We start from the raw sequence: 22,417 nt of genomic DNA, 5'->3' as shown, positions 1-22,417 counted from the left end.
ACCGGGGGGCTCACCTGCGAGGAAGAGACGGTGATGTGGTAGAACTTCCCCTGCCCACCCTGCGGGATCGCTCGGACAAAGAAGAACTTCCGGCCGTCCTTGGAGAACACCGGCTCTTCATTCTGCGGACAGAAGCCATTGATTAAGTCTATAAACTGCTTCATTTGGTTTCAAGAGGGTTGAACCAGGATAAACACGTCTTGAGATACACTTCCTGTGTTATTTCCAACAGGGATGAAGTCTATGTGGGGCCTTTTCTGTCCTTGGGAATCACATGTCAAACCTCCAGCTTCCTAAAAGAAAGTGAGGACTTCAGAGATGACAGCTTAGCACTCGGGAAGTGCAGGGTCAGGCTCCCCGCTTATCTGGGGCCATGGAATCCAGGGTGCCCTGAAAAATTCTCCAGGGGTGTTTGCTAAACCATTTAAAAAACTGAAATAGAGTTGATTTACAATGTCGTGTTAGCTCCAGGGGTATAGCAAAGTGATCAGTTATGTATGTGTGTGTATCTGTACATATATATATATTTCAGATTCTACTCTACTATAGGTTATTACAAGACAGTGAACACAGTAACTTGTGCCAGACAGTTCACTTCAGTTACTCAGGCCTGTCCGACTCTTTTCGACCCCATGGACTGCATGCAGCACGCCAGCCCTCCCTGTTCATCACCAACTCCCAGAGTTTACTCAAACTCATGTCCATTGAGTCGGTGATGCCATCCAACCATCTCATCCTCTGTCATCCCCTTCTCCTCCTGCCCTCAATCTTTCCCAGCATCAGGGTCTTTTCCAATGAGTCAGCTCTTCGCATCAGGTGGTCAAAGTATTGGAGGTCTTTGTTATTTTATATATAGAAGGATGTATATGTTAATCCCAAACTCCTAACTTATCCCCGCCCCCTTTGATAAACATAAATTTGTTTTCTATGTCTGTGAGTCTATTTCTGTTTTGTAAAAAAGTTTGTTTCTATCATCCAAGGAGTTAACGATCATAATTCTGAAGAAGCACAAACCTGATCTTGCCTAAAAATGGATTCTATTCTTTCTACCCTTTGACCTTTTATCCAATAAAATCCACCTCATACTGAATAGCCCACCACGGAGACAAGAAAAAAGAAAGGAAAAAAGCCCAGCAAACAAGGACAGCCCCCGTGTGTGCTACGACGTGGGAGGGAGCACAGTGTTTTCTGGGCCTCACTGTGCTTCTCAGCCGCTGTCGAAGGAGCAGGGCGTTCCCCACGCCCATTCGGTAGGCGGCACACGTTTTCCTGGATCCTCTGTCACTGCTGGCTTCTCAGGGGGCTCGGAGGTATAGAATCCGCCTGCTAATTCAGGAGACTCAGGTTCCAGCCCTGGGTCGGGAAGAACCCCTGGAAGAGGGAATGGCAACCCACTCCAGTATTCCTGCCTGGGAAATTCCATGGGCAGAGGAGCCTGGAGGACCATAGTCTTTGGGGTTGCAAGTGATGGGACACAACTACGCCACGCATGCACTGTCTCCTTCCCCTGGAGACGAAACCAGCATTCCCAGTTTTCCCTGGGGGAGAGAATTCCAGGCTGGACTCAAAGCCGGCGCCTGGAGCGTGTGCCTGCAGCTTGGTTTGCTCCCCACCCTAAAGGCTGAGGAGTCCCCCTCAGTGCCCAGCCGCACCCCCCTCAGGTTGGCGGTTGCCTGGACGGGCAGAAAGGGATTTTGCTTTGGGGGGCGATACCCCAGCCTCTGTGAAGCTGCAGCTTGAAGGTTTCCAATTAGTAGGCCACAACATACATTTTCTGATTCGAGGAGATCCACGCTAAGGCGGAGGGGAACAAATGGTAAATAAACCCCAGCTGGCAGGAGGAGAACTCATTTCCCCGCGGTGAATGAACACATGCAAATGTGATATGCCCAGAGAAATAAACCAAGATGTGATTAAAGTGACATTTAATCTTCATGAATATTTGCAGTAAAATGAAACCTCTAATCTGCAAATATTTATTTTTCTATTTAGAGTTGGAAGCATGGTATTTAAAAATAGAGGTGACGGAAAAACCCAGCAGTAAATCTGGCTTTTTACAGGCACTTTTATTTGCCAACTGCAGGACGGATACCACAATACTGCATCCGTTTTCTGAGGGGGAAATGTCTGCACTTTTGGCAGAGAAAAATACTATGAGTAAATGTAATAAATAATTAATCCTGGCCCAAAGCCTCGCTTTTACACTGAGAAGGCCCCACGCATCGCCATGTCATCTTCACATCCATCCTGGGAACATTCCTTGGCAGGAAGGGGGAAGACCAGCCTTTGAGCCTCGCTGCGACCTGGTTTCTCACGCAGCAGATGTGTCTTTAGTGGGAAAGTGCAATGACTTTTGACCAGGAGTGTGTGTGTGCGCTCAGTCGCTTCAGTCCGACTCTGCCACTCCAGGCACTGCAGCCCGCCAGGCCCCTCTGTCTGTGGGATTTCCCAGGTAAGAACACTGGAGTGGGTTGCCATTTCCTCCTCCAGGGGATCTTCCCGAGCCAGGGATTGAACTGGGAAGGCAGGGGTGAGAAGGGGACCCTCTGACCCTGGCTTCCCCACAGTGCTCTGCCCATGAGGAGACAAACTGCACCCCGCTTCAGTTAAGTCCATCCCCCCTCCTCCGGCTCAGACATGAACTGCCCGTGGTGGGAGGCCTGGCCCCTCGCACACCCCACTCCCCACCTGCGATGGCCGAGCCCTTCCACGCCCCAGGCACAGAGTCTAGGACTCCACCATGTTCCCTGCTTTGGGACCCAGACACCCTCTCCCTGTCTGCACTGAGACATCCTGGAGATGGCTGCTCCAGCGGATTCATTCCTTACAAAGCCGAGGACGACAGAAGCGAAGACACGTTCATAAAAGCAAACCCTCCGCAGCTTCGGGCACGTTCGTGATGTGGCACACGCCCTGGCGGGTTTCCATCTCCCTGAGGGGCACCCGGAATCCACTCGCTGCTCCTCCGCCTCCAGCTCGGCAGCCGCAGCAGCCCCCACGCAGCCTCCCGCTTCTTGGCTCGGTCATCCCGGGCATCTCAGGGACCTGGAGTCACATGGCGGGCGGCCCCGGTCACTCGGTGCTGTGCCCTCGGCAGCATGACTCGCACCAGCCGCAGGGCAGGAACCACCCAGATGCCGTCACCAAAGAGCAAAGCGTGCTTTGTCCACCCGGCGGCACGTTGTTCAGCCGTGAAGCAAGTGGAAGCGGTGGACATGAGTTTTTGAGATCCACGAAGCGAGGTGTCTGGCATGATTCCCTATTAGTGGAACAGATGACTTTACGCAGATAATGAATTTTTTCCCTGACTCTTTCGCTTCAACCACTTGGGCATTTTGTGTGATTTTTAAGAGGCACGTCATAACATTACATCTGGTGCTTGCGCTCGCATCATTGGTCCAGGTGGCACTCAAGAACTCCTCAGCTCCCCAGCGAATACTTTATGACGCTCGAGCACAGTCTCATGATGGGTGTTTCCTAGCGGGGACCTGGCATTCAAAGTTGGACACAGGAAACAAGCAGCCACATGAGTGTTCCTCTTCTGCAGCAGGCGGGCCCAGGGCAGGACACAGATGGATCTAAAGAATCGCTCCTTTGGTGAGGCCGCAGCCCTCCCCTGAGATAACTGACGGAAGGTGAGGCCAGACCGCTGACTCCGCAGGTAACACGGGTGCGCACGGAGCTTCTAGGATGTCCTTGGAGAGCCACTGTGGACAGTCCAGCTTCAGTCATTCTCCACGAACAGACTCTATCCTGTCAGTAAAGAAGTGCACCTCTGCTGTCCCCACCATCATTCTGAAACTCAAATCCAGTTTGATTTTGCCCATAGAATTTTCAGACGATTTTCATCCCATTCAGTAGGACGAGAAGGAAGTGAGCTTCCAAAACCTTCCACGTGTGCTTTCTAACGTCAGGCTGTGCAATGAGAAAAAAATAACCGAAGAAAGAAAGTACCAGTGCGGAAGGTTTTATTTTTTGTGGGGAGTTGAACTTTTTTGTCGGGGTGATTGACTGCAGATCTCATCCGATCGCCTCCAGTTCCTCAGGCCTGCTTCACCTGCATCTCTTAGCCAAGTCGGGGACGGAAATCCAGGGAAGACTCAGCGGACCCGTCCAGAGTCCCCTCCTCAAAGGAGGCTTCCTCGAACCAGGACGAGAAAGTCAGGAACATCAGCCACGTTTCGTCTTCTTTCACCAAAGTGGGCCTCGCAGGTGGCTCAGCGGTAAAGAACCTGCCTGTCAGAGCAGGAGATGCAGGTTCGATCCCTGGGTTGGGAAGATCCCTTGAAGGAGGAGACGATATCCCACTCCCGGATGCTTGCCTGGAGAGTCCCAGGGACAGAGGAGCATGGTGAGGTACAGTCCATGGGGTCGCAAAGAGTTGGACGCGACTGCTGCTGCTGCTGCTACTGCTAAGTCGCGTCAGTCGTGTCCGACTCTGTGCGACCCCAGAGACGGCAGCCCACCAGGCTCCCCCGTCCCTGGGATTCTCCAGGCAACAACACTGGAGTGGGTTGCCATTTCCTTCTCCAGTGCATGAAAGTGAAAAGTGAAAGTGAAGTCGCTCAGTCGTGTCCAACTCTAGCGACCCCATGGACTGCAGCCCACCAGGCTCCTCCATCCACAGGATTTTCCAGGCAAAAGTACTGGAGTGGGGTGCCATTGCCTTCTCCATGGACGCGACTGAGTACCTGTTAAATCCAGGCAACTTGTGTGGACTTGTCCCTGGTACACCAGAGGGACACCCCAAGACCTGAGAACACCGCACGACCCTGGGGCAGGCTCTTGCAGCCCCTCACACAGAGCCCATGGCTCTCTAGCCCTGCTGGGCCTCCTGGGGCGGGGGACGAGGGGGTGCTGAGCGGCCCTACCGCCCCACGGAACCTTGCATGTGCGTGTGTGTGTGTGTGTTCCTGGAGCTTCCTGTAGGATTTAACATGAGAAGCCGTGTTGTAAAACCTGGGGAAGGGGGACCTGGTGGCTGGTGGAGATGGCGAGTGTGGGATTTACACACGGAATAGTTACCTGTCTGTGCAGCCAGGCTTCACTTTCATCCTCATGTTTCTGAAACGAAATAAGAGTGTTAGAGGAAGGCGTCTGTACACATCTCAGGTTAGTGGTTAGATCGGTGGTGCAGAAGCAGTCTGGCTCCCTTCGCGGGGGCCGCACAGGCTTGCGGAGGAGGCTGGCTGCTCTCTGCCTTGTCTGGTGCCACGGCTCAGAGCTGAGCGCGCGTGTCCTCGAGCAGGGAAGACGTCACTCTCCCGGCCACGAGGAGACACCCGGGGTGAGAATCCTCTGCAGGACTGCCATGCAGTGGTCACCCCTGACCAGGCACGGGCTCATTAGACGGTCACCCCTGAACAGGCATGTGCTCATTTAAAGGCTGTGTGTGTGGACAGATTTCCAGTTCACAACTCTGAGTAACCCTCGGGACTTAGACCACAGGTGAACCATCTGAGAACTGTGTGGAAAAACACAAAAAGGGAGACGACCGAACCCACCGCACCGGGCGCAGCTGCTCAGCTGCACGCGCCGCGGCCGGTCCCGGGCCGCTCTGCTCTTCATCCGCGGACTCTGACCACGGGCAGGAGGACTGTCACCACGGACCCCACAGGGCCAGGGGCACAGACCCCAGGGCCCCGCGGCACGAGCCAACCCAGCCTCCCAGCTGCGCCGCGCCTGCTCCTCCCTTCCTTCCCCTCAGGAAGCTCATCAGAACAACCGGAACCTGCTCCAGACCGCATCACAAAGTAAGTCACCGGCCCGCGGAGGACGCTGGTCCCAGCCACAGCTCCCCGGGACCGTCCTTGGACTGCGGGATCAGGCTGTTTGGGGGCATATCCCAAGTCACAACACGGCTGCTTTGCAAGCCCATTGCCTCCCCAGTGGGGAAAGAAAAATTTAGGGCCCCCCCAAAAAATAAAAATAAAAGTTTAGGACCTAAAAAGGGTTTCTGAGAGATGAGCCTGGGTTGAGTGGACGTTTCTCGGGGCTCAGGGAGCGTGGAGGACGCGGCCCAAGGCCAGGGAAGTCTGGCTGCGGGTCTCTCCTCGGTCCTCAGGGGAGTCGGCCTGCTTATTTACATTTTCATTCCTCCTCCGGCTCCTTCCTTCGCCTCCTCCAACCACCCACTGAGCCAGCCTGGGGCCGCCGGAACACAGCAGTGACTTGCAGACAGGAGGCTGACTGCCCAGGGGACTGGCTGGCTCTGGCCGGGATAGGGGCGCCGACGCTGAAAGAGCCAGGCCCGGCTGCAGCGCTGAGCCCTGGGAACGCAGGCCGGGCCACTCCCCCCTCCAGCACCAAGTGGAGGACGGGGAGCAGGCCCCTTTGTGGAGTGGCCGGGGGCGAGGCGAACGGAAGGTTCACTTCTGGGACCTGGTGGCCGTGCGGCTGAGCCCTGAGTCTGTAGCAGTTCTCAAGTCAGCCACCAGGCGGCAGCAAAACGGAGGCCCGCGAGCCTGGACCAGCCAGCGCTCAGCATGTGGGCATGTGTGTGTGTGTCTCTCCGTGTGTGCGTGTCTGTGTGTGTGTGTGTGTCTCTCCGTGTGTGCGTGTCTGTCTGTCTCAGTGTGTGTGTCTCTATGTGCGTCTCTCCCTCTCTGTGTGTGTCTCTGTGTGTGTGTGTGCGTCTCTCCCTCTCTGTGTCTCTGTCTCTCTCCCTCTCTCCCACGTGACCCTGACCCCCGGGAAGCGCCCCCCGCCCGCCCGGCCCCCCTACCTTGGTGCAGACCCCCGTGGTGGCGTCGCAGAGGGTGAGGATGGACACGTTCTGCGCCCGGCTCAGCCAGTTCACGGCGACCTTGGTGCTGGTGGCCCACTTGACCATGGTGATGTAGTACTCCCTGCAACAGAGGGCGTGCTGAGGGCCCCGGGGCTCTGGGCGGGCGTGCTGAGATGCGGGAGTGAGCCCCCGCGGCGGCGCCCGCAGCGAGGGAGCCGTGTGCTTCTCTCCGAGCTGCCCCCCACCCCCGAGCTGCGCTCCTGCACGGGCACCGCCCAGCCGCCCCCGCACCTGGGTTCTGTAAGTGGGCGGGCGGTGCTGCCTGCTGCCCGGCTTTCCTGCCACGGGGACACTCAGCGCCACGTGGGGAAAGCGGCCAGGACGTCTGAGCCGAGAAGGGCTCCGGGGGGGATACCTGTCCCCCTCCTCTCCCCCCGGCCCCCGAGGGAGGGAGCCGCAGGGCTCCCGTCCCCAAGTCCCCAGGGCCATTCTCGCTCTAATTAGGGAAACGGGTACCGCGGCTCTGGGCAAGTGGTGGACTTGATCTGACATCTGAGCTGTCACGCACCTGCTTTTACCCAAACCTGAAAACCCCAGACTGTTCTGGGCCACTCTGTACTCAGCCCTTGGGTATTTAATTCAGTTACCCAGAGCCGCTCCCCCCACCCCACCAAATCAGGATTTTTACAAAAAATGTACATTGATGAGTTAGAAGGACATGACCAAAAAAAAAAAAAAAAAGAAACCAAATAAGCAACTTCACAAAAACACGTCCCTCCGCCCGCCCGACTCTATCTGTAATGAGATCTCGTGTTCAGAATGATGACTCCACGTCTGACAAGACCCCTTATCGCCAAGACGCTGCGTGTTTGCAGGAGGATGCCGGGCGACCTGGAAGGAGACCGGGTACGCTCAGTAATTACTGTCGGCAGAAGGATCTAAGCAACCCGGCGCGCTGACACAGCCTTCAGCTAGTCAGGGGATTAAATCGCTGGGTCCCCCACTTCTCACGACCATTAGTCACAGCTGTTAATTCAGCCAAAGCCGAGAGCACACGACAAACACGGCAGGGAGGCCTCTGAGCCAGGCCATCAGCTCCCGCGGGGCGGAGAACGGGCCCTGGAACCCCCGCACAGTCCCCGGAGGTTTGCTGCGGACACGGTGGAGAGTCGTTCAGCACAGCCCAGCTCATGCTTTTCCACCGTCTCGGGTTCTGTGAGTTTCTGAAATATGGCTGCTCCTGTCACCATCCGCTCCGCAAGCCCTCGGGCTCTGGGGACCTGGGCCTGCGTGTTTGTTCACGGGACCCACTTTCCCACTCCGCCTTTCGGCGGCTCCGGCTCTGAGAGTCACGTGTCCTTGTGGCAGCTTCCGCGGCTGTGGCTTTGCTGCCCTGTCACTGCCGCAAGGCTGGGGGCTGTGTTTGTAACGATAGGCTCTCACAGTCTGCCTGGATCTTTACAGCCAGGAAACATGTACTCAGCTTTGCTCCTTAAAAAGCCACTCAGGTCTGTGCCAGCCCGTGCTGCACACAGAACACTTTGAATTTCCAGTTACACCATAAATGAGCTCTGGTCCCTGTTGGACAGACACTGCGGCGAGCCGGGCGTCCGAAGTAGGCCTGTTTGATGCAGGCATTCCTGTTGAGGTGTGATGGAAGGTCACAGAGACAGGCTGCAGAGGTTTGCTATTTAGAAGTGCAACCAAAGAGGTGAGATGAGGAGACTGTAAAGAAACTGGAATTGAAAATGAGAAAATGAAAATGGAAGAAAATTTGGGAAGCTCCCCCAGAAGGCAGAGGAAGGGGTCCTGGCGGGGGAGAGATGGAAGACAGCAGATGGTCCTCACATCTGAGAATCTAAGTCCTTCTCCGATGAACTGGAGTGATGGGAAGAGAGGCAATCGCTGAAGGCACTGCAAGATGCCTACACAGCACAGACATGAACGTGCAGATTAAAGGGCTTTCCAGTTCCAGGGAAATTAACAAAATGCCTAAAGATATTCTCATAGACTCTTAGAAGTCTACAGGAAAAGAAATGCCACAACAATTCAGTAACAAGGAAACAAGTTTTGAGAAAAGATACAGATTTATGCTGATCTCAGATTTCTCAGCTATTTTAAGTCTGTTCTTGTTGAGTTGCTCAGTCGTGTCCGACTCTTTGTGACCCCATGGACTGCAGCACGCCAGGCTTCCCTGTCCATCACCAACTCCCGGAGCTTGCTCAAACTCATGTCCATGGAGTTGGTGATGCCATCCAACCATCTTATCCTCTGTCATCCCCTTCTCCTCCTGCTTTCAACCTTTCCCAGCATCAGGGCCTTCTCTAATGAGTTGGCTCTTCACACCAGGTGGCCAAAGTATTGGAGTTTCAGCTTCAGCATCAGGCCTTCCAATGAATATTCAGGACTGATTCAGGACTGATTTTCTTTAGGACGGACTGGTTGGATCCCCTTGTAGATCAAGGGACTCTCACGAGTCTTCTCCAACACCACAGTTCAAAAGCATCAATTCTTCGGCTCTCAGCTTTCTTTATAGTCCAACTCTCACATCCATACATGACCATTGGAAAAACCATAGCTTTGACTAGATGGACCTTTGTTGGCAAAGTAAAGTCCCTGCTTTTTAATATGCCATCTAGGTTGCTCATTGGAGAAGGCAATGGCAACCCACTCCAGTACTCTTGCCTGGAAAATCCCATGGATGGAGGAGCCTGGTGGGCTGCAGTCCATGGGTCGCAAAGAGTTGGACACGACTGAGCGACTTAGCAGCAGCGGCAGCAGCAGCAGGTTGCTCATAGCTTTTCTTCCAAGGGGCAAGCATCTTCTAATTTCATGGCTGCAGTCACCATCTGCATCTTTGACTGCATCTTTGACACATCTCTGACTGTGTGGATCACAACAAACTGTGCAAAATTCCTCAAGAGATGGGAATACCAGACCATCTTACCTGCCTCCTGAGAAATCTGTATGCAGGTAAAGAAGCAACAATTAGAACTGGACACAGAACAACAGACTGGTTCCAAATCGAGAAAGGAGTATGTCAATATTGTCACCCTGCTTATTTAACTTCTATGCAGAGGACATCATGAGAAATGCTGGGCTGGATGAAGCACAAGCTGGAATCAAGATTGCCAGGAGAAATATCAATAACCTCAGAAACGCAGATGACACCACCCTTATGGCAGAAAGTGAAGAGGAACTAAAGAGCCTCTTGATGAAAGTGAAAGAGGAGAGTGAAAAAGCTGGCTTAAAAGTCAACATTCAAAAAGCGAAGATCATGGCATCCAGTCCCATCACTTCATGGCAAATAGATGGGGAAACAATGGAAGCAGTGACAGACTTTGTTTTCTTGGGCTCCAAAATCACTGCAGATGGTGACTGCAGTCATGAAATTAAAAGATGCTTGCTCCTTGGAAGAAAAGCTACGACAAACCTAGACAGGATATTAAAAAGCAAAGACATTACTTTGCTGACAAAGGTGCATATAGTCAAAGCTATGATTTTTCCAGTAGTCATGTATGGATGTAAGTGTTGGACCATAAAGAAGGCTACATGACAAAGAATTGATGCTTTTGACCTGTGGTGCTGGAGACAATTCTTGAGTCTCTTGGACAGCAAGGAGATCGAACCAGCCAATCCTAAAGGAAATCAGTCCTGAATATTCATTGGAAGGACTGATGCTGAAGCTGAAGCTCCAATACTTTGGCCACCTGATGCGAAGAACTGACTCAGGAAAAGACCCTGATGCTGGGAAAGATTGAAGGCAGGAGGAGAAGGGGAGGACAGAGGATGCGATGTTTGGATGGCATCACTGACTCAATGGACATGAGTCTGAGCAAGCTCTGGAAGTTGGTGAAGGACAGGGAAGCCTGGCGTACTGCAGTTCCATGGGGTCACAAAGTCGGACACAACTGAGTGACTGAACTGAACTGAACTCTCACATCTATATGTGACTACTGGAAAAACCATAGCTTTGACTAGATGGACCTTTGTTGGCAAAGGTGTTTTAAGCCTAATGGTATTTAATACCTCAATGAGCTTTTAATAACCCATATCTTTTTGTTTTGGAGAAGGCAATGGCAACCCACTCCAGTACTCTTGCCTGGAAAATCCCATGGACAGAGGAGCCTGGTAGGCTGCAGTCCATGGGGTCGCTAAGAGTCGGACACGACTGAGCGACTTCACTTTCACTTTTCACTTTCATGCACTGGAGAAGGAAATGGCAACCCACTCCAGTGTTCTTGCCTGGAGAATCCCAGGGACGGGGGAGCCTGGTAAGCTGCCATCTATGGGGTCGCACAGAGTCGGACATGACTGAAGCGACTTAGCAGCGGTAGCAGCATTGTCTTGTTTAAAGCATGTCTTCTACTTGAATATACCTTTTATTAAAAGCTATTCAAAATTAAAGGCTTAAAATGAAAAGCTTCACAAGTAGGAAGATGATGTCTGATACCAATCTATTCACAGCCAGTCCTAAACTACTACCAATCTGATGATAAATTTGAATGCAAATATCAAAAGTAATTATTAAGTGATAAGATGATATAAAATAAACACTGGGTGACTATTTCATAGAATTATAAACATTTAGTAAATCTTTTAAAGAAAGATTAAAAGCAAAGGCAGCATCCATCACAGATGATGAATCTTGTATTTAAGACACAAACATGCTACCTCCCTGGAACAGGAAACTAAACACGAGAAACTTTCAAAATAATTATCAGTCTGGGGAGGCTTGAACTGATGGTATTCGAGCTCCATGAGGGCAGCGCTTCACCTATGGTCAATACTTAATGTTTTTTAAAGAAATGAATTTATTTCTAACTGAAAGACCAATGAACTTCTTTTTTTGAGAGGGGGCAGCTAATTAAATAATAGACACATGTACCCCAATGTTCATCGCAGCACTGTTTATAATAGCCAGGACATGGAAGCAACCTAGATGTCCATCAGCAGATGAATGGATAAGAAAGCAGTGGTACATATACACAATGGAGTATTACTCAGCCACTAAAAAGAATACATTTGAATCAGTTCTAATGAGGTGGATGAAACTGGAGCCTATTATACAGAGTGAAGTAAGCCAGAAAGAAAAACACCAATACAGTATACTAACGCATATATATGGAATTTAGAAAGATGGTAACAATAACCCTGTGTACGAGACAGCAAAAGAGACACTGATGTATAGAACAGTCTTATGGACTCTGTGGGAGAGGGAGAGGGTGGGAAGATTTGGGAGAATGGCATTGAAACATGTATAATATCATGTATGAAACGAGTCGCCAGTCCAGGTTCGATGCACGATACTGGATGCTTGGGGCTGGTGCACTGGGACGACCCAGAGGGATGGTACGGGGAGGGAGGAGGGAGGAGGGTTCAGGATGGGGAACACATGTATACCTGTGGCGCATTCATTTCGATATTTGGCAAAACCAATACAATATTGTAAAGTTTAGAAATAAAATAAAATTAAAAAAAAATAATACCAAAGTTTCTAACAGAAAGACCAATGAACTTCTTTTTTTGAGAGGGGGGAAGCTAATAAAATAATACTAAAGTTCACATATAAGAAGAAGTGGATGAAAATGACAAGATAGTTTAAAGAGGAAGACTGATGAGAAGGGATTTATTGCTAATGATACAGAGTAGCTATAGACTTTGTAACTGATGTAACACTCAGTAGATCCATCATGATGGGCAGCCTTAAATCACAAGGGTTTATATTAGAACAGAATAGTTTATCTAAGAATTTAATATTTAATAATATTAAAGTGTCATCCCAAATCAGTGGGGAAAGGAAGACTGATACAATAAATGGTGCTGGGAAAATGATTATTTTAAAAAACGAGCAAATAAAGGACAACTGTGCATTTCTAGATAAAAATATCAGGAAAATTTATCAAAATACTCGGAACAGTTACCTGTACGTAGTGAGAGGGCAAGTGATTGTTATTGTCTATAATGCAGAGATGATTTTTTAAATAAGAAAAAGGTTATTAAGGATAACTGGAAGTTTCCAATTTAAGTTGATGGATCTATCACATTTATTTCTGTCTTCTCTCTCCAGAAACGCAAGCACGATGATAATGCAGGAATAAAGCAGGTGTGCACCCACGATGATAATGCAGGAATAAAGCAGGTGTGCACCCACGATGATAATGCAGGAATAAAGCAGGTGTGCACCCACGATGATAATGCAGGAATAAAGCAGGTGTGCACCCACGATGATAATGCAGGAATAAAGCAGGTGTACACCCATGATGATAATGCAGGAATAAAGCAGGTATGCACCCACATAAAGACTACAGCAACGGTGTCACCACATTTCAGACGTCAGAGCTTGAGGGATGAGGCTGGTTGAAGAAGCAACAGATTGAAACGCCTGCAGAGTCAACCCCAGAGAGAATTTTGGGGACCTGGAGGTTGAGGTGCAGCCAGTATGGGGTTGGAGAAAGCAATGGCAACCCACTCCAGTACTCTTGCCTGTCAAATCCCATGGACAGAGAAGCCTGGTGGGCTGCAGTCCATGGGGTCGCTAGGAGTCGGACACGACTGAGCGACTTCACTTTCACTTTTCACTTTCATGCATTGGAGAAGGAAATGGCAACCCACTCCAGTGTTCTTGCCTGGAGAATCCCAGGGATGGGGAGCCTGGTGGGCTGCCGTCTATGGGGTCAGACAGAGTCAGACACAACTGAAGTGACTTAGCAGACTTAGCAGCAGTATGGGGTTGGGAAATGTGGCTGAACAGGAGTGCCATCTGGGAGAGTCTGGATGAGACAGATGGTGCAAGAGAAAGCAGAGAAACCTGACCCACATTTAGACATGTTAGTTCATCCAAATATCTTTCAGGGGGGGGAGGGGAAGACATAATCTGCAAGGAATGAGGGTCAGACTGACATCGGGTTTGTCATCGGCAACACCGGACACGAGATGGAATTATAGCCCCCCAAATGAGGGACAGTGGTTTTCAAGCTGCAATCCCACATACAACTAAGGTTTTCAACAGACGTGAGAGAGACATATTAAAATATTGCAGAACTCAGAAAGTTTACCTCCCACAGTTCTCAGGAAAGCATCTGGAGGGCGTACTCTAGATGAAAGTGGAAGTAAATCAAGAAAGAAGATGATGTGAGACCAACGCATAGAGCAGCGAGGGGGTCTCCCCGGGTGGCACAGCACCGATGTGAAAAAGAACAGTGAGTCCGGACTAGAGTCGGGGCGGCGGAGCGGCCTTGCAGGGACGCAAGTGGGGAAGCAGGCAGAGCAACAGGGTACCTGCTGGAGTCTGGGGGGAAATGGTGAGGGTGTGATAAGATAAAATAAAATAAAATAGCTCAAATAAAAATAAAGGCAATTTAAAACTCGGGGGAAAAACAAAAAGCTGAACAAAAAAGAGACACAGTCATAGGATGCTACTTAGTGCTACCAAGACAGACAATTACTTATGGTAAAGTTACGCTGTTTATTGATTGTAGTCTTTCAGAATCAACCCACAGATAAATAAGGAAAGTTTGGGTTTGGGGAAGAACGGAAATGGCATCAACTTCAGGGATATAAAAATATTGAAAAGACAGAATTTTCTAGGTGGGAGGGGTAGAGAATGGACCTGTAGGAAAGGGCAGGACTTTCAGATCCATTTTACCAAGTGGGTTGTTAAAATTCTTGCCTGTAGTTAACGTGATACGAGAGAAACTTGTAAGAGTACTGTTTCAGTTTATAAAGGTAACCAGTAGAGAAAAGAAAATGCATATATACATATATATATATAGGGCTTCCCTGATAGCTCAGTTGGTAAAGAATCCGCTTGCAATGCAGGAGACACTGGTTTGATTCCTGGGTCGGGAAGATCCCCTGGGGAAGGGAAAGGCTACCCCTTCCAGTATTCTGGCCTGGAGAATTCCATGGACTGTATAGTCCAAGGGGTCATAGTTATGTAAAGTTTAAAAATAAAATAAAATTAAAAAAAAAAAAAAGAGTTGGATACAACTGAGTGACTTTCACTTTCACACATATATAGTCACCTACTCTCTCTCTCTCTCTCACACACACACACACACACACACACACAGATGGGCTTCCACGTGGCTCAGTAGTAAAGAATCTGCCTGCAATGCAGGAGATGCAAGAGTCGCAGGTTTGATCCCTGGGTCAGGAAGATCCCCTGGAGGAGGAAATGGCAACCCACTCCGGTGTTCCTGCCTGGAGACCCCATGGGCGGAGGAGCCTGGCTGGATTCAGTCCGTGGGGTCGCACAGAGTCGGGCACGACTGAGCGCGCGCGCACACACACTGCCACCTGCAAGGAGTGTGGGCGTGGGTGGAGACGGGGGCCGTCTCCTGGGCCCCGAGGGTGGTCTGGGCACACCTAGGCAGCAGGCACCTGCTGTTGTCACCTGCGCTCGGGCAGGCGGGGCCTGTCCAGAGACAGATGACCAGAGCGGAACTGCTGCCCCTGGGCCCTGGAGGAGAAACAGTGTCTGCCCCCCTCATTTAATGACCAGAGTCAGTGGTCCTCAGGTGGGGGCTGCCAGACCAGCAGCACCTGGGAAGTGCTGGAAACAAACTGAATCTGAGACTCTGGGCGTGGCTGAGGCACCTAACTGGTCTAACTGGTGCCCCAGTTTTGGAACCACCAAACTAAGTGAGCCAAGCCATGCTGGTGGGCAGACCATCTGGTGACACAGCCGTGTTCCATATGATCGTCTCTGCCTCCATTTCCGCTCTCCCTAGACGTTCTCTGACTTAATAAGTGAACTGGTAGGCAGATAAGGTTCTAAAGAATAAAGAGAAACCTGGTCACAGTTAAAGGAGAGGAAAAAATAGCATTTGAACTGTGGAAAATTCTTAAAGAGATGGGAATACCAGACCATCTGACCTGCCTCTTGAGAAACCTGTATGCAGGTCAGGAAGCAACAGTTAGAACTGGACATTGGACAACAGACTTCTTCCAAATCGGGAAAGGAGTACACCAAGGCTGCATATTGTCACCCTGCTTATTTAACTTATATGCAGAGAACATCATGTGAAACGCTGGGCTGGATGAAGCATAAGCTAGAATCAAGATTGCTGGGAGAAATATGAATAACCTCAGATATGCAGATGACATCACCCTTATGGCAGAAAGCAAAGAAGAACTAAAGAGCCTCTTGATGAAAGTGAAAGAGGAGAGTGAAAAAGTTGGCTTAAAACTCAACAATCAGAAAACTAAGATCATGGCATCTGGTCCCATCACTACATGGCAAATAGATGGGGAAACAGTGGAAACAGTGGCTGACTTTATTTTTCTGGGCTCCAAAATCACTGCAGATGGTGACTGCAGCCATGAAATTAAAAGACACTTGCTTCTTAGAAGAAAGGTTATGACAAACCTAGACAGCATATTAAAAAGCAGAGACATTACTTTGCCAACAAGGGTCTCTCTAGTCAAAGCTATGGTTTTTCCAGTAGTCTTGTATGGATGTGAGAGTTGGACCAGAAAGAAAGCTGAGCACCGAATAATTGATGCTTTTGAACTGTGGTTGGAGAAGACTCCTGAGAGTTCCTTGGACTGCAAGGAGATCCAACCAGTCCATCCTAAAGGAAATCAGTCCTGAATATTCATTGGAAGGCCTGATGCTGAAGCTGAAACTCCAATACTTTGGCCACCTGATGGGAAGAACTGACTCACTGGAAAAGACCTTGATGTTGGGAAAGACTGAAGGTGGGAGGAGAAGGGGATGACAGAGGATGAGATGGTTGCATGGCATCACTGAGTCAATGGACATGAGTTTGAGCAAGCTCCGGGAGTTGGTGATGGACAGGGAGGCCTGGCATGCTGCAGTCCATGGGGTTGCAAATAGTTGGAGATGACTGAACGACTGAACTGAGCTGAACTGAATCTAAGAACGTGAGATGGAGCTGGGCTGTGAGAGACACCAGAGTTGATCCAATGTCGAGATGCAGTGAGACACAGAAGCATTTTGATAATCACAGAAAATAGAAAATCATGCTTTGAGGGCTGGACAAATTGTGTTTTAAAAAGAACGTGAAACGAAATGATTAACAGGATTCAAAGGTTCTTGGAAGAAATGCCACTGATTTTCTTTATTCTAAAGTGCTTTATCTGCCCATAAATACTGTCATTCATTCAAAGAGCATTTACTTAGTCAGGGCTCAGTGTGGACACGGTTCCTTCCAGATGCTGGCAGGCAGAGGCCCATAGTCTGGTTGTAGGGGAGCTCCCTGTTTGTGGGGAGACAGAGAACCCCCAAATTTCAGTACGGGGTGAGGAGTGCCCTGATAGGAGGAGCCATGTGGGAGCCGCAGTTGCTGAAACAGCACAGCTTGGCCGAGAAAATTCCACAGCCTCCTCACGAATCTCCAGCCAGACGGGCCTTCAAGTCAGAACACAGCGACCCCTCCTGCCGAGCAGTGTATGAATTTTTTATTAGCCCATTTGTTTCCCGTCAAATATTAATAGAGCAGCGTCTCCCGCGCAGGGACTAATGTGCCATGTCGCTTCTCGGTATTCCGAGTTCTGGCAGAGGTTCTGACAGTCACACAGCAGCGAAGGCCAGGGGGGGAGCAAGGCCTGCTGATCCAGCGAAATCAAGGGCCTGCGACTGATGCTGGCGTTTCCAGGGAGGGTCGGCCCCTGCGTGAGGCTGGAGCCAAAAATCCTTTGAGAGGACAGTTTTAAAACAAGGAAGATGGTAACAGAAAGCATCACTGAACAAACGGAAACAACATCAAATGACAAATGGTGCTGTGATCGAGTATACGCTCCACACCTGAGCCCTGGGAGCAGCCTCTTAATTGTACAAAAATATCTGCAGGCAGACTGCACTTTGCAAAATATAAGGAGCATGTGACGGTAAGATAAGTTACTATCTGATGTAGCGTTCCATAATTTCACTTTCTTTTTTTTTAATAAGTCTACTTATTTATTTTTGTCTGTGCTGAGTCTTGGCTGCTGCACAGCTTTCTTCAGTGGTCGCGCGTCGCGGCTACTTTTTGGTTGTGATACACGGGCTTCTCGCTGGGCGTCTTCTCTTGGTGCAGAGCACGGGCTCTGGGGACTTCGGGAGCCACAGCACACACGCTCAGTGTTGTGACCTGCAGGCTCTGGGGCACAGGCTCCATACTGTGGCTCTCATACGCAGGCTCTGATGCTCCCCGGCACGTGGGAGTGGGATCTTCCTGGACCAGGCATCGAACCTGTGTCCCCTGCACTGGCAGGCGGATTCTTTACCACAAAGCCACCAGGGAGGCCCCAGAATTTCGCTTTCAACATAGGAAGAGACCACGTGACCTTTCCTTTCCGTCTGAGGCGTTGGCCGCACTGCAGGGCTGGCTGCTACGATGAGGAGGAAAGCACGGGCTATTCTGCTGCTCTGCCCAAATGCCAAACACGGCTCAGGCCCTGCATATCTAGGGACAGGGTCTTCAGAATGATCTCGCTTCCCTTTAAACACAAACCAGAACCATGGAGAACACGTGTTCTTCACCAGAAGTTTATCTTTCTGGCATCCACGACCGGATTCCCAGGATTCTAAAGCATGAGACATTTTGATGGATGAGCATCTGGAAACCTGTGATCAGCAGTAACGTTGAGAACCCCCTTTCCAAAGCATCAGTAGAATAAAGAAGCGGCATTTCTCCAGACTGGACCTTCCATATCTCTGCAGTCACCATGCAGAGCTTCTTGCCCTCATGGATAACAAAACCACACCCCGATCTGACACCACAAACGCAACGGCTGTCCGGCTGCGCCAAGACCCTTGAACGGCCCCCTGAGATGAAGTCATGTGAATGTTCTGGTGGCCAGTTCACTACTTGATACGTGAGGTAAACGGAGCGAGGGCTCACTCTGCGGGCATTAGACAGCATTGGGCATTTCTAATTCATCCCCCAAACACCTTCGAATAAAGTTGGAAATCAAGTTCAGATGAAACACATGTCTTCCCACAGTCATTCATATAAAGACAGAAGATTAGAAATATGGCAGGTTCAGGGATGGAGGTGGGGGGCAGCATCTTTGATTTGAAGACGACACAGGGCTTTCCTGGTAGCTCAGCGGTAAAGAATCCACTTGTAATGCAGGGGGCGCAGGTTCAACCCCAAGTCTGGGAAGATCCCCCGTGCCTCGGAGCAACTAAGCCCAGGTACTACGATTCCTGAGCCTGTGCTCCAGAGCCTGGGAACCGCAACTGCTGAGCTGACATGCCGCAACTCCCGAAGCCCCTGTGCCTAGAGCCCATGCTCTGCAACAAGAGAAGCCAGCATGATGAGAAGCCTGTGCGTCACAACTCGCGACAACTAGAGAAAGCCTGTGCAGCAATGAAGACCCAGCACGGCCAAAATAAAGAAATGAAATTACTAAAAAAAAAAAAAGAAAGAAAATGACAAGGACCTTCCTTTCTAGGCCTCAAGAAGGGCTTTCCTGCCTTGCTCACACTTCCGAATCACCTGAGGAGGTTTAAAAGCCCCCAAACCCAGGCCACACCCCCACTGGAAAAAACCAGGAAGGGGAGAGTTACAGAAATGGTCCTGTGTGCCACCTGAGAGGTCAGGCACCAAGTGAAACACGGCAGATGTGAGAGCTCTGGAACTAGGACACGCGCGGCGGTCAGGTGTCAGGAATCTTGTGTTGGAGCCTCGCTTCTACCCCTAATTAAAAAAGCAACAATCTGCAAGTCAGGTGGTGGTGATGACGGTGGTGGAGGAGGTGGTTGGTGCTGGTGGTGAAAGTGCAGGTGCTGGTGGAGGAGATCCAGGTGGTGATGATGAGGCAGAGGCAGAGGTCCTGCTGGGGGTGTTGATGGTGGGGGTGGGGGGTGAAAATAGAAAGAAAAGTGAAAGTGAAAGCCGCTCAGTCGGGTGCCACTCTTTGTGACCCCATGGACGATGCAGTCCCTGGAATTCTCCACGCCAGAATACTGGAGTGGGTAGCCTTTCCCTTCTCCAGGGGAATCTTCCCAACCCAGGGATCGAACCCAGGTCTCCCGCATTGCAGGCGGATTCTTTGCCAGCTGAGCCACCAGGGAGGAGGTGGCGCTCAGATCCTCAGGAACAAAGGCCCTGTTTTTCTGTGATGTTTCCGTTGCTCTGATGACCTCTGATCCTTATAAAGGCTTGCTCTAGATCCAGTGTGCCAGTCTCCCAGGGAGCCCACACTTCCTACTGACCCGGCAGAAGGAAGCGGCATTTCCTCTGGAGGTTGGAAGCGGGGGCGGGTGAAGAGGGTGCAGGAGGAGCCTGGAGGCAGCAGGTGAGGGGGGGTGCCCTGACAGTGCCAGCCTCCGGGAACGTGCACAGCTGGAAGCAGTGAGCCGCACACACACCCGTGTGCTAGGTCTTTACAGAGTCCCGAGAGGAAAAAGAGGTGGCAGGAGCCCACGCAGGCAACACACGTCTGCACGTGCGCGTCTGTATCCATATCCCAGCGCCATGTACGTAAGGCAAGCACGCACACCGCCGTACATTTTACCAGCACTGATGGGGGAGAGGCTGCTCAAAGCACATTTTCAGCATTTTAAAGGCCTAAGGGGTGGGGGCCAGGCAGGGGGAGAATGAGAGTGAAATGGACAAGGACAAGTAAACGAGAGCTCCTGCACTTTACCGAGGATGGCTAGCCCTGCGCCAGGCAGATCTGTCTTGGTGCTGGACCGTAAGGTGAATAAACGGAGGAGAAACAACAGAAGTGAGAGGTGGGGGCGGGGAGAGCCCGCCTGGCCCAGGACCCTTGGGCACGGGGCACTAGCCTCCCTTCTCAGGCTCTGTGATCAGCCCCGCGGCCAACGGATGCAGGACGGGCACCCTGGCCACCGGCTGGATGGCATCTGACAGAGTGTTTGCAGGAGGAGACAAAAACACACACACACCAGCGCAGTCCGACGCCAGTTCAAAATGACCCTGTCGGGGCTCTGGTACGTCTTCATTCAACACCCAGCTCAACGGACCCACAAGGAAACCAGCAAAAGGCAGCTGCGCTTGTTTCATCAGCTCAGCCGGGCTTCCCTGTGAAATTGCGGAAACCGCAGGCCCTGCCACAGATGCACTTCCTGGAGAGGCGGGGATCACTGTGCCCCAAGTAACAAGGGCGTGCCCCATCCCTGGGCCCCGTGCCCACCCTCATTCCCGGTTCTCTGTGGGGAACCCTTTCCCATGGAGGCCCTGGCTCTGCTCTGGCTGTGAGTGCAGGGCTACCTCGCCCTCCGCGGCACTCATCACCTGTTCCCCCGGCTGCCACCCTGCACGTGGCTACTAAATTGGCGCTGCCTTGACGCCTGGACCCTGTCACCTGATAGAGGGGCCGTCATGGGCCCACCAGAGCGCCTGGCACATGTGGAAGGCAGTAGGTTTTGCCAGGGCAAGGACTGGGGAGCCCGGGAGTCAGCCCCCCCAGAACCCTGCAGGGGACTGGGGCTGGCTGAGGAGCCACAGCAGAGGGTGGGGAGTGTGCGGGATGAAGGGGAGACGGCTGACACGGGAAACGTTTGCTTCCTCCCCTTGAAGGGCCCTGACCCATCTGCAGGAAGTGGCCCCTGGCCTTTCGGGGCTCTCCGCATTTCCCTGTGGAGGCTGCGTGGAGGGACGGGTGGTCCTGCCTGGCTTGAGTCCCAGGGCACATTTCAGGCTGTGTGTGGGGTCAGCTGTGTGCTCAGTCGTGTCCGACTCTTTGCGACCCCATGGGCTGCAGCCCGCCAGACTCCTCTGCCCATGGGATTCTCCAGACAAGAATCCTGCAGTGGGTACCATTTCCTTCTCCAGGGGATCCCCGACCCAGGGATGGAACCTGCGTCTCCTGCGTGGGCAGGCAGATTCTTTGCCACTAGCACCAGCTGCAGGGAAGCTGCAGACCCTGTCCGTAACCTCTGGGTTCTCGGCCCTGCCCCTGTGGAACAGCAGAGGGGGACTCATGGCGGGGCTGTGTGAGGCCCCAGGGGACCCAGCCACGTCTGTGAGACACACACCCTGGCTCCTGAGAGAAGGGCAGAGGGAAGGACAAGCGTGGAACTAACACGCAACCAGACTGGGCCACACCTGACCCAGGAGCCGCCCTGCACGCTCTTCCTGGGTCCAGATGATCTCTTCTGTGTCCCCAAGTGGCCAAATCCTGCCTGTTTCCACCCCTCTTCCTCCCCGGATTTCTCAGTCTTTTAGCAAAATTCTGAACAGAACTGATGCCTATCTTGCGGTACTTAACTTTTGACTATCCTTGCCTAGATTGTTGAGGGCATTACGTACGTTTCCTTCCTTTTTCCAACCCTCCGCAAAGTAAGTGTCTTCCTTTTACCTTCTTTAGATTTAGTGCCTCTAGTGTTGAAAGAAACCAGACTAGGTCACCCCAAAATATGCCTTTTTGACAAGACAATTATTTTGAGCTGAAGGCAATTAGGAGGGAGCAAACTCAGCAAAGCCCCCCTGTTTCTGCCTCAAGGCAGGAAATAGTTTCCTCTTCCTGGAGGCAGACTCTCACTGGCCCAGAGATGCACCAGGGAGCCTGAGGGCCCATCTTCCGCACGGGGCCCTCTGGTTTATGTACCACCCGCAGCTGCTGCCCTGGGAACCCTGAACCTGCTTCCTCGTCCTGGTAACTCTCTGCGAGTTTACTGCTCCTGGTGGACGATGCTATAAAAGCTGCACTGTGAGTCGATGCTTTGAGCGGCTTCGGGTTGAGATGTTTTCCCACGCTGTGTGCAGG

The 22,417-nt window shown here is 51.4% G+C and overlaps 1 protein-coding gene across 4 annotated transcripts in view; it reads right to left on the bottom strand.

Annotated features, from left to right (window-relative positions):
• The window catches only part of DPP6 (dipeptidyl peptidase like 6), a 1,060,979-nt gene that overhangs the window by 66,413 nt on the left and 972,149 nt on the right, over positions 1–22,417 (bottom strand). For all 4 annotated transcript variants that reach the window (XM_045166493.1, XM_025292131.3, XM_025292128.3 and 1 more), the window contains exons 11-13: positions 6,725–6,848; positions 5,026–5,064; positions 15–122 (exon numbers count right to left, since the gene is read on the bottom strand). In XM_045166493.1, coding sequence (XP_045022428.1) covers positions 15–122; positions 5,026–5,064; positions 6,725–6,848 — 271 coding nt within the window. The remainder of the gene's footprint in view (positions 1–14; positions 123–5,025; positions 5,065–6,724; positions 6,849–22,417) is intronic.

The sequence above is a fragment of the Bubalus bubalis genome, chromosome 8 (genome assembly GCF_019923935.1).
Source record: "Bubalus bubalis isolate 160015118507 breed Murrah chromosome 8, NDDB_SH_1, whole genome shotgun sequence".
In the NCBI taxonomy this organism is placed as follows: domain Eukaryota; kingdom Metazoa; phylum Chordata; class Mammalia; order Artiodactyla; family Bovidae; genus Bubalus; species Bubalus bubalis.
This window is presented reverse-complemented; position numbering and strand designations above follow the sequence as displayed.